Here is a 12,089-nt window from a genome sequence, read left to right on the forward strand (position 1 = left end):
AGATATTCCATAAAGAGCTTGGCAAACCTGAAAGGACTATAGAATGCTTACTGTTGTTCAGTTGTGTCTGACTAGACTCTTTGTGACACCATCTGGGATTTTCTTGGCAAAGATACTTAAATGGTTTGCCATTTTCTTTTCCAGCTCATTTTACAGATGAGGAAACCGAGGCAAACAGGGTTAAGTGACTTGCCCAGGGTCACACAGCCTGGCACTCTATCCACTGTACCATCTAGCTGCCTTGATGATAGAATGCTAGTTATTGTTAATTGTCTTGAGGCTCCATTCTCAATTCATTTCCCTAAGAAAGTCTTTCTGAATGCACCTTCCAAGCAGATTTTCTCACAAGTTGGGAAATGGTTTCAGAAAAAAAAATAGTACTTCTTAATATTTTCAGTTTCACTGCAAATGAGATTTTTAATATGCTTTCCCAGTGATTCCAATGGCCACCTGAGCTGCTCTCTCAGAAATGACTTTATGATACTTAGAGGAAACATTGTGAACAGCCTCTGCACAGTAAAATTTGTTAATATCAGGAACACCTGTAGCTCTTTGACACTGGATACCAAATCTTTACTTGAAGCCCCTGGGGAGATTGTGCAAGTCTCTCTATTGCTTCCATAGCTAAGACTGGTTGTCAAGATCTGGGCTAGGAATGGTCTTGGAGCCCCCTTGTCAATGTCTCCTGGTTTATGCCACTTTTACTTAATCTTCACATACTGATCTCTGGTGAACTTTTTGGTTCTCTTCTTGACTGTTGTAAGCTTCACTTGGTGTCTGAGAGTTGGCATGTTGACAACGAAGAGATGGCAGCTCTCACCTTGGGCAGTGCCAAGGGGATGTTTAAGAGGTGACAGAGACATACATAGACAGATCGAAACAGTCACAGAAAGACAGAGACAGAAAGACAAGAGAGACAGAAAAGCAGAGACAGAGAAAAACACTGTTTTTTTTCTACTAGTTTTCTAACCATTCCTTTAAGGATATATTATATTTTGCCAAGAATCAAAGTCAAGCTGATTGGTCTATAGTTTTTAGACAGATCTATCTTTTACACCCCCCCCTTTTTTTTTCTTTTGGAAAATGAGGACATTTGCCCCTTTTTTCCTCTACAGAAGACGGGCCATTTCCAGTGACCTTGATCTATGTCTTGCCACTGGATCCAGATGGCTCCAGAGGAAAGAGTGAGGCTGGTGACTTTGCATAGCTCTGCCTCACTTAAATCTAATTCACTTCCAAGTCAAGATGTCACCTTCCCAATATCATTGGTTCTCTTCCAGAACAAAGAACAAACAACAATCTGTGAACAGTAGCAGCTGCCCACTGGGAACCAAATGGCCAGTCATAGTTGGGCAACACAACTCCTACCTTCCTTCCTTCCTTCCTTCCTTCCTTCCTTCCTTCCTCTTCTCTCCCTCCTCTTCCTCTGTCCATATAGGGAATCATACCCTTATCCGTGGGTGCTCTGTCCAAAGGAATATAAATTTTGATCACTGAAACCTTGCAAGATATCTTGGGGTTTAAGGGCTAGATTCCTTTTTTTCCCTCTTCTCTACTTATTTATTCTACCATTTAAAAAACTGGGACAATTAACTCTTTCACCCCGTGAAGTTTCATTTATGATTTCTTGAATTGCAGCATTGGAAAACCAGGTTTTAATAAAGCTCTTTGGGATTCAAATCCAGCTATATGACCATGCCTTAAACCCAAGTCACCCTGGCTCTCACTGATTGGTCTGCAATAGGTCCCAGGTCAGTCTCATTTGGTCATTGTTTGAGCTTTGATGGCTCACAGAGAGTGTAAATAGCAATTGTTTGTTTTGGACCTAAATCTTGAGGGTCTTCCTCTCCCTGACTGATTTTTTTTAATAGGTGAAAGAGGCCATTTTTGACTCATTTCTTACCTAACCTTAATCATTGAATGGGCAGTACCTTAGATAAACTGAGACCTGGGAAAGACCTTAGCTTAAAAAGGCTAAGGTCTCCCATGGTATCCTGGGCCATCTCCAGTTGTCCGGATCTTGCCTGATCTTGCCGCCTGACACAGATACTCTGGAAAAGAGAGTGAGGCTGGTGACTTTGCACAGCCCTGCCTCCCTTAAATCTAATTCACTTGCAGGTGAAGACCTCACCTTCCTGATGTCATTGGTCCCCTTCAAGAATGAAGGACAAACAACAACAATATTTTTCCAAAGAATCAAAGTCAAGATGATTGGTCTGTAGTTGGTGGACACTTGTCTCTTATCACCACCCCCTCCCCTTTTTGAAACTGAGGACATTTACCCCTTTTTTTCCTCTACAGAAGACCTTTCAAAAATCGTTGTGAAGTGGCTTAGAAATCACACATGCCAGGTCTCAGTGCCTAGAGATGTAGTTTGTGTGGGTCTGGTGACTTGAAGTTTCCCCCTTTTAAGTATGCAAAGAGGGCATACTTAAGAGTTGTCTTACTTGGTTCAGGTGGGCCACTTGGAAACCAGGTAGGGCATCTCAGAGTATGGTCCTACCACCAGCACAGAGTCCCTTAAGTCTTTAAAACTGCACCTAGCATTTTGGAATACCTAGTACTAGAAAAGCACTTTCTTCTTTGGGGCTCCAACTCCCAATTTTCCCTTTTGTCCAGACCTTTAAGGCAAATTACTGCTAAGCACTGAAGACTGGAGAGGTGTGTGGAGCTATGGAAAAGGAACAATAGACTTTTGGTCATTAGTAGATTGTGGAATCTAGATAACTTTTGGCCCTGGAGTGCCTCACATGGGGGTGTGGTCAGGGTTTGGGGCAAGGTTTCTCTTCCCACCCCTCAAGCCACCAAAGCCCAGTTAAATCCTGAGCCAGGGTTGGTATTTAAATTAGTGCTGGCTTTATAACAGAAGGAAATTTCCCTCCTAAGGGTCTTTGCTATTATTTTGGGCTCCAGGCTTCCTTAGAATCACTGGGAACCTAGAGGAGACAGGTAAGGTGACACTTGTGGCTAAGGGTATTGGAGAGGCTGAGGACAGGTAGAACAGATGGGACAGGCTCTCTCTCCCCTCTCTATGTTTCTTTCTTGGGCAATCTCATTTCCCTCCACTCTCATGATTCTTAAACCTGTCTCCCTATGTCTGAGCTCTTCGCCTATCCCCTACAACTCTGGGGACCTTTCATTCCTGTCTTCCTGCTTGGCACACCTACTCTTCCTCCAAACCCTAGCCTTCTTGTCTCTTCTCTCCCTATCCACCACCTCAGGCTCCTTTCATTTTAAATCAGCTCCTCAGATAATTCTGTTCCACAGACTTTTGAAGGCTGCCTTGATTCCTTGCTCAAAAAGATTAATTTTGGTGGCTTTCTCCTGTTTATAGGGCATGATACAAATTCCTTTGCTTGGAACTCGAGGCTCTCCAGCAATCTGGCTCTAGCTACCATTTCCCCAGCCATATTTGACTGCTCTCTCCCTCCTGACTTCTTTAACCTGAGGGATTATTCCCTAATCTCCCTTCCCATATCTTCAGGTCTTCCTTTTAGGCTTTGTTGTTACTCAGTTATATCTGACTCTTTGTGACCCAATTTGGGGTTTTCTTGGCAATGATAGTAGAATGGTTTGCCATTTCCTTCTCCAGCTCACTTTACAGATGAGGAACTGAGGCAAACAGGATTAATTGACTTACCTGGGGTCACACTGTCTGAGGTCAGATTTGAACTCTGGAAGATGAGTCTTCTTGACTTAAGCCCTGAACTGTATCCATTGTGCCACCTTGCTGCTCTCCCTCTCCCTTTAGCCTTCGTTCACCTTTCCCCCACCCTATCACTTTCCCTCCCACCCCTTCCCAAGGCCCAACTGCTAAAATCCTTATCTTCCTTCTAGGCTTGCCTCAGGTACCAGCTCCCCAAAGAGCTTTGCTTCATTCTCATTTGAAAGTGATCTCTTGATTCCTCCAGTTGCTGAATGTAACTATTTGAATAGAATTGGTTTTCTTTGTAATCCTATTTGATTTTTTGCATTTAAAAACATTCTGATAAAGTCTCCCCCAATTCTCAAAGGGGTCCAAGACACACAAAAAAGATCTATAACAGAGATGGGGAAGCTGCATCCTTGAGGCCACATGTGGCCCTCTAGATTCTCAAGTGCGGCCCTTTTACTGAACCTAAACTTCCCAGAACAAATCTCCTTGGTCACACTTAAGTATCTAGAGGGCCACGTGTGGCCTCGAGGATGCAGCTTCCCCATACCTGATCCAGAACCTCTGGACTAGATAAGCTTAAAAATGTTTTTGATTATTATTTTTTCAATTAATAAGCATTTTTTCTCCTTTTTCTCACCCTCCGATGGGGGAAGAGAACTCCTTATAACAAATATGCAAGCAAATTCCCACATTGTCCACTTTGGACAAGACTGTCTTTAAGATTCCTTTTATCCCTAAATCTTATGATCAAATGCGTTTATGTGTGTAAAGCATTTTGAAATTTACGTCACTATGGCAGCGAATAGCAGTTATCATTGGACGTTGGTTTCCCATCTCCGAAAATAAAAATCAATCTTTAAGTTCCAAGTCATGATTCAGGTATTGTAAGAACATAGAATTCCGATTCTCTAATTTGAATATTACACAATTCTAAGTTTCTCACATGGGATTCTATTTGACCTGAATGTAGGGGCTGGGCCCTAGGGAAGGAGGGTGAAGGGGAGGGGACATGTTTTGGGGGAAAGGAAAATCCGGAGGAGTGGCACCTCTTCCCAGAACCTTGACTCTCACTTTTTCAGTTCAATTTCTTTCTTCTTAGCCAGTCTGCATTCCATGAGGCCTGAAGGCAAAAATTAATGCTGTTGGGGAGGGGGTGGGCAAAGGAATTGCCCTTCAAACTTTGCCCCCTGAGATTGCTAGCTAACTCCCTTGGTTGAATGGCTCCTCCTTGGCTGGGCAAGCCTTTTACCTGTCAATCCCTGGTCTCCTTGGTCACTAAACCTTCAGCTCCCCACTGGGGTGAAGTGGGAGGGACAGGCGCTCAGAACTGTAGCCAGAGCTGGATCCTAAACAGGGCCTCTGAAGGTCTTCCGGACTTTTTTTTTCTGGAGGTAGGATATCTTCCAATCTGTTTCCCTCTGTCTCATTAGGGGTTCTGTCTAACTCCCTCATTTCATAGTTGGGGAAGCTAAGGCCCAGAAATCGGGAAGGATTTGCTCAAGATTACACAGCCAGTCAGTAGCAGATGCAAGATTGGAACCCTGTCTTCCTTCCTTCCTGGCGAGGGCTGTACATCCTAATCTCTAGTTGCCTTATCCCCCTAGTTCCCTACCACAGGTTACTAGAAGCAGGAGGGGTTCCAGGGAATGCTTGGGGTGAAGGGGGCAGGGGTGGGGTTGTGGATCTGAGGAAAAATCTCTGGGAAGGGAGGAAGGCTCTAGGGATGAAATGGGGGAGCCCCTGCTGGGGGAAGGAGCTCCCTTTCTGATCCTCAATCTATCTTTTCCCTGGGGATTACTAGCCATAAGCCTCTCACTCTTTTCTGGAATTTGGAACAGTTTCCCTCAGGGAAATTGAAGCCTTTAGAGCTGGGGGTGGGGATAAGGAGGAAAAGCTCAAATCATACTTTTCCCAAGGAAGGCCGTGACATGCAGAGGGGGAGAAAAAAACTGACTCAGTTGGTTCAGGTTGTGTTCCCATTTTTGACTTGCTGTGTGACCTTGGGGAAATCCTTTCCTCTCTTTGAACTTCAGTTTCTTTAACTGTAGAAGCTCATAGATTGAACCACAATAGGTCCCTTGTTCCACTTAATGGCCGAATTTTGGGCCCTCCTGGCTTAGAGTGAATGTCAAAGGTAACTGTTTCTCTTTGGAATAGCGATCCTGAGGATCTTCCCCTCCCAGCTTGATTTTTTTTCTTTTTCTAATTAAAAGAGCCATCCCTAGACTCATTTCTTAAAAGAGGCCTATTCACAGAATGGGCCTTGCCTCCCTCTAAGTGAGCACATGAAAAGGCCTTAGCTTAAAAGGGCTAGGGTCTCCCATTACATCCTGGGCCATCTCCAGTCATCCTGATGAGTATTTGTTCACTGGATCCAGATAGCTCTGGAGGAGAAAGTGAGGCTGGTGACCTTGCACAGCCTTCTCTCACTCAAATCAAAGTCAACCTTAAGTCATGTCCTCACTTCCCTGATCGATCCTCTTCTGAAAACTAAGGACCACACAACAACAACAAATGGGTTGAATAAGATAATCTCAAAGGACCTGTCTAGCTCTAATACTATATGTTCTTCAAGCCTCTCCTGCTCCATTCTGAGGTCCCTCTCAGTTCTGAAACAGTGGAGTTAATACTATCTGCCCTCCTTGGCTGGTTATTGTTGTTGTGATGAAACTTGTTAACTGTCAAATTGACAGTTGGAACACTTCTACCCCTAAATCAGGGATGTGCAGTGCTACCTCTCCCCTCTTGCCCACCCCTTAGTCTGGTCTCCCATTCAGAATTCCATACTGTGGAGTTAGAACATAGGACAGAGGATTTCTAGCCCTGGGATTTACCCTCCATCCCAGAGGGCAATCTTATTACGTGTCTGTTGAAATGGGGTCCAAATTTCTGGTCTAAGTAATGGTTGGGGCTGAGGATAAGGGCAGGGCAGAATCCCTCTTGCTTGGAAGGAAGAGAGAGAGAGAGAAAGAAAGATGAAGATTTTCCTCTTCTTTCATCCCTCCTCATAGGTGAAGGGCACTAGATCATTTCCCTTTGATATGGTGTCCAGAGGAGCAGAAAGCTTTGGTCAAAGGTGAGAGATTCCCCTTTCAGGAAGATTCAAGTATCTAGGCTTCCTGCCCCACACCACCCCAGATTCTGCCTTCCCTGGGCTCTATCTCCTCCCTAACCTTTCCCATTCCCCCTTTTCCCCCTTAACTTAATGCCTTCCCCTCCCCATCCCAATCACCTGAGACTTCTTCCCAAACTAGGAGTTTTTAACCTGGTATCTATGGACTTAGAAAATGTTGATAACTATTTCAAAATAACTGATTTCTTTTGTAATCTTACGTATTTGAGTTTGTGCATTGACAGGCATTATTCTGAGGAGGAGTCCATAAGCTTCACTAGACTACCAGAAAGGTCTATGACTTCAAGGTTTAGACTTTAACCTTAGAGAGATCCTAGATCCTCCCCACCCCCATCCATAGAACCACTACCCATCATTGTGGGTACCTTTAGCCATGACTTCCTCTCCTCTTCCTTCCATCCCGCCCGCTCTGCTTCCTGGTCTCATCCTCCCTCAGCCTCTGACTTTCCCTTCTCTTGGGTTCCAGGCCCCAGAGATGACTCAACCAGGATGGGGGTTGCTGTTCCTAGGCCTCTTGGCCATGGCTCATGGACTTCGGAAGGGTAATGATCTGCTCAATGTCTGCATGGATGCTAAACACCACAAGTCAGAGCCTGGTCCAGAAGATGACCTTCATCACCAGGTAACAGGCAGGGAGCAAACATCCTGGGCCTAGGGGGACCATAGTATGGAATTCTGAATGAGGGATCAGACTAAGGGGTGGGCAAGAGGGGAGAGGTAGCACTGCACATCCCTGATTTAGGGATAGGAGTGTTCCTACTGTCAGTTTGACAGTTAACAAAGTTTCATCACAACAACAATAACCACCCAAGGAGGGAAGATAGTACATTTTGCAGATGAGTAAACTGAGGCTCAAAGGAGATGAAATGATAGGTTCAGAGTCAGAGGGGCAGCTAGGTGGTATAGTGAATAGAATACCAGCCCTGGAGTCAGGAGGACCTGAGTTCAAATCCAGCCTCAGACATTTGACACACTTACTAGCTGTGTGACCTTGGACAAGTCACTTAGCCCCAATTGCCCTGCCCCCCAAAAAAACCAAAAACCAAAACAGAGTCAGATGGCTGGTAAATGGTCAGGCTGGGACTAATCTACATCTGAGGCAAACATTTCAGGCTCAGGGAAGCTTCATAGAATCCTAGAGTATCAGAAGTAGGAGGGACCTTCAAACCATTGCATTCAACAAATAGTGTGAAGGTCCATGAGCTTGGCACTGGGAATACTGGGGGAATATTTGACATATAGCCTGTTCAGAGCTTACTATCAAATGGAGAGAAAAGAGATGTACAAATGAATAAGTTATAAAGGGAAGGAAGATAAGGGCAGAGGGGAAGTTCAGGGAAAGTGGTATGAGAAATTTGAGGAGAAAGATGATTTTAATTTCTTTTTACCTGACACTTTTTAAAATTAAATTTCATTAAAAAATAAACAAAAGTATGTTTTATCTCCACAATCCTGCCATTGGAAAAACAACAAAAAGTCCAAAGTTCTTATAATATGGGTAATTAAACAAATTAATTAAAATTTAAAAATTAAACAAAATATTCCTATATTGGCCTTGTCTAGAAAAATGTTTTATTCTGCATCCTTAGTCCTTCAATAGTCCTCTAGAATTTGTGTTTGCTAGGTTCTGGGTGCCTGCTCTCAAGACTTATGTGGATTGGTTGGTTGGTTGTTCTTAGTGCATAGTGCATGAAGAAGACCAAAAGGACCACACTATGTTGGGGTCAAGGTACAGTTTGTCAGCCTGTGGCTGGTCAGACCAAGAAGAACTCAGGAGACTTTACCACAGGTCAGGCACAGATAGTCCTTGTATTCTATGCAAGACACAAGAAGCATGTGTTCAGATAGCAGCAGCAGCAACAACAATTAAGGGAAATTTGAAGAGGGAAAGAACACAGCAATGTCCAGGATAGGATGACTACCCACTGGCTTGAATTTCTCAGGCCAACTTGGGTCAGAGTAGGTGGGTGATGTCTAATGGCTCTGCCTTTGGGAGAGGCAATGTGATATAATGGATGGGGTCCTGGACTCATAGTCCTAAGAATTGTATTTGCCTTCTGGTAGTGACCTTATAGGTGGAAGGTTGGGCCAGTCATTGGCCTCTGTAGATCCCATTGTTGTGTGGAACGCATTTGGCAAACCTTAAAGTGCTTTAGAAATCAGAGTTTCTGGCTAGCTCCTGTAATGTTAATGGAATATAAGATCTTCCTTGTCCATTAATAGGCCTCATTTGGAGCCCATTGGGGGAGGAACTTGCTTGTAGGAAGGCTTTCACACCTTTTTGTACTAAGCTAATTAGGCACTGAGTCAGGAGGGTTGTGATGTTTCTGACTCTGAGCCTGTTAGCTGAAAGTGTACATATTCTGAGAGGTGAGCTTTTGCTCACTTAGGAGAAGGACGTTTTGATTTCTCAGTTGAGAATCTTGAGTAGCCGTTTGTTCAGAGCCCTCCAACTACTCAGATGTAAAGGCTCTCTCTATCCAGTAATATATGTAAAATGTATAGCAACATTGCTTTGATCAGGCAGTTAGAGCCCTGTCTGTTGGTCTTTGTGCTAATTTCTCTGCTTGTATTTTTCTCTGCTTGTATTTTCCCTGATGTTCAGGGTTCTGACCTTTCCTCTGAACTAGTGAATGTAATTAAAAGTAGAATTGTTAACACATTTTTGAGCAGTCTTTCCTAGAAAAGCAGATCAACGAACCTGTGCTAGCAGGCCACATTGGGTATGCTAGGGTGCTTGCTGTTACAGCTCTTCAGCCCTCTGTGCCTTCTCTTCCCACAACTCCCTCCCCTCCAGTGCAGCCCATGGAAGAAAAAGGCCTGCTGTACCGCAAACACAAGCATTGAAGCCCACAAAGATACCTCCTACCTGTACCACTTCAACTATGACCACTGTGGAAAGATGACCCCAGCCTGCAAACGCCACTTTATCCAGGATACTTGTCTCTATGAATGTTCCCCTAACCTAGGACCCTGGATCCAGCCGGTAGGTAACTGAGGGGGAAACAAGACTTCTGCCCTTTTCTATTAAGCCCTTCAGTATTAAGGGGAAATGACAACCTCTGCTCTCAGGGAGATGTGCCAGTGTTAAGAGTTTAAGAACTGATGTTTCCCCTCCCCAACCAAGGTGTCCTCAAGCTGGAGGAGGGAACGGATCCTGAATGTTCCCCTGTGCAAGGAGGACTGCAACCAGTGGTGGGAGGATTGCCGAACCTCATATACCTGCAAAGAGAACTGGCACAAAGGCTGGAACTGGACTTCAGGTGAGGCTCAGACTCCCCATGTGCCTAAGGGGAGAGAGGGCCAGGACAAAGGGGAATGGGGGAGGGAGCCAAGGGTAAGAGAGTGGAAACTGTACCTCCCTGCCTTTGCAGAGAAGAAGGGATCAGTGTGGGCTATGGCTGTGAAGTCTTTTAGATGGGTTGGTTAGTTCTGCTGAACTTTGGCCACCACTCCCCCCCCCTTCAATTTTTTTTCTTATAATCTATGGCTCTAGATGAGGGAGGAGCTTAAGAGATTGGGGAAATGTGGTTGATATAAAAAAAGATAGAGTAGAGGGTAAGGGTTTGGGTATGCAAAGTGGGGGCTAAAGGAACCTGGGGGAAAGCCTGAGCCTCTGGTTAGGGGCTGGAATTTGACATTAAGTATAGGAACTTCACATAGTTTTGAGTAGAGATTTAGGTAAGTGGGGACCTGGGGGAAGGACCAGAGAGAGGGCTGACTGCAATTTGGGTTTGGGCACCTGGATTCAGGGGCTGAGGGCATAGGATGTGACAGCTGGGGTGGGAGAGGCTCTAAGAGCTAGGGATTTGGGGCTCAGGATGAGGGCTGGGATCCAGAGTTGGTCATGTGGAGAAGGGAAGCCTGGAAGTTGGGGTGGAAGGCTGGTGGGGAGGTAGATCCAGGGTTATGGGGGAGCCAAAAGGAGTCAGGCTGATATTCTTCATTTCTATTCCACAGGGATTAACCAGTGTCCAGTTAAGGCTGCCTGCCATCCTTTCACATTTTATTTCCCAACACCAGCCTCCCTATGTGAGAACATTTGGAGTCACTCTTATAACGTAAGCTCTTTTGGCCGAGGCAGTGGCAAATGTATCCACATGTGGTTTGACCCAGCCCAGGGAAACCCGAATGAAGCTGTGGCTAAATATTATGCCTTTGCCTTTGCCTCTGCCCCAGGCATCTTCAGTTGGGGGGCCAGTTTCCCCTTCTTGACTTTGACACTCCTGTTGCTTCTCTGGGGTTAACCCTCATCAGGAATAAAATCTAACCAATCTACATGCAAAACCATAGCCAAGATTTACTCCCAGTCTGAGATCCCTGGACCTCAGCTTCCTGCCTGACACAGCCTGGCTCTCCTGAAACCCTGGCTTCCCAATCTGGATTCTTTCCCCTCAAACCTGAGCTTTCTTCTGGGAAGCCTACACCCCCACACACTTTGGATTTCACATCCCCCACCCCACTACTGAGGGGGTGAGGGAGAGAGTGCCTTCCTTTCTCCCCACTTTTGAGTAGCTCCAACTCCAGTCTCCTACCTCTTCCTCTGCATAGCAAAGTCCACCCACTGCCCTTCTCTTCTTTGGGGGAAATTGGATATCATTTCTACCCTCTCTAAAGTAAAACCCTCCTTACTCCCTTCAAGTAAGGATCATTTCATTGATTATATTTGTATCCTTAGTAACTGGTCCATGTACAAGTTGGTGCTTAATAAATGTTGTTTGACCCCCCCTCCCCCAAATCTCTTCTCTTATCCTTCACAGTTCTTCCCCATGCAATAGAAATTTTCTTTTAGCACTCTGTTGTTCAGTTGTGTCTGACTTCATGACCCCATTTGGGGATTTCTTGGCAAAGATACTGGAGTTGTTTTCCTTTTCCTTCTCTGCGTCATTTTATCAGTTGAAGAAACTGCGGCAATTGGAGTTAAGTGACTTGACCAGACCTGCATAGTAAGTTTCTGAGGCTGCATTTGAACCAAGCGGTGAGGTGTAGCCATATCTGTGAGGGGTAAGAGCAACAAGGGGGCAAATTTGGGTAGTGAAGAAAAGTCATAGCAGGGCTTCATGACTTGAATGTGGTTCCTGCAGGTGCTTTGTCTGAGCTCATTGACCACCTAGGGCTGCCTTGAGCCAATTCCATGATTTAGCTGCAGTAGAGTTCATCTAGAGGGTGAGGGCAAAGGATTGTTATGCTCAGGGTTCGGCTTACTTGCTGGCCCTTAGCTCCGGGAAACAGGGTGTCTTCTAATAGTAAGAAGAGAGGGGTGCACTTTTTGCATGAGTGTATAGTCCCGAGATCAGTATT

General features: G+C 45.1%; 1 protein-coding gene across 1 annotated transcript; it reads left to right on the forward strand.

The window, feature by feature from the left end:
* Positions 1-7,263: 7,263 nt before the first annotated feature.
* LOC118838622 (folate receptor alpha-like) lies at positions 7,264-11,035 on the forward strand. Its single transcript, XM_036745968.1, has 4 exons — positions 7,264-7,410; positions 9,586-9,774; positions 9,916-10,051; positions 10,749-11,035. Exons 1-4 carry the CDS (start codon positions 7,264-7,266, stop codon positions 11,033-11,035), a joined length of 759 nt encoding a protein of 252 aa, XP_036601863.1.
* Positions 11,036-12,089: the final 1,054 nt, after the last annotated feature.

Source organism: Trichosurus vulpecula, chromosome 2 (genome assembly GCF_011100635.1).
Source record: "Trichosurus vulpecula isolate mTriVul1 chromosome 2, mTriVul1.pri, whole genome shotgun sequence".
Taxonomy (NCBI): domain Eukaryota; kingdom Metazoa; phylum Chordata; class Mammalia; order Diprotodontia; family Phalangeridae; genus Trichosurus; species Trichosurus vulpecula.

Excerpts from the sequence above, each read along its gene's own strand:
- LOC118838622 (XM_036745968.1), top strand. The coding sequence starts at position 7,264 with ATGACTCAACCAGGATGGGGGTTGCTGTTCCTAGGCCTCTTGGCCATG. Across the intron at positions 7,411-9,585 it reads AAGATGACCTTCATCACCAG|TGCAGCCCATGGAAGAAAAA; the intron begins GTAACAGGCAGG and ends CCTCCCCTCCAG. Across the intron at positions 9,775-9,915 it reads TAGGACCCTGGATCCAGCCG|GTGTCCTCAAGCTGGAGGAG; the intron begins GTAGGTAACTGA and ends TCCCCAACCAAG.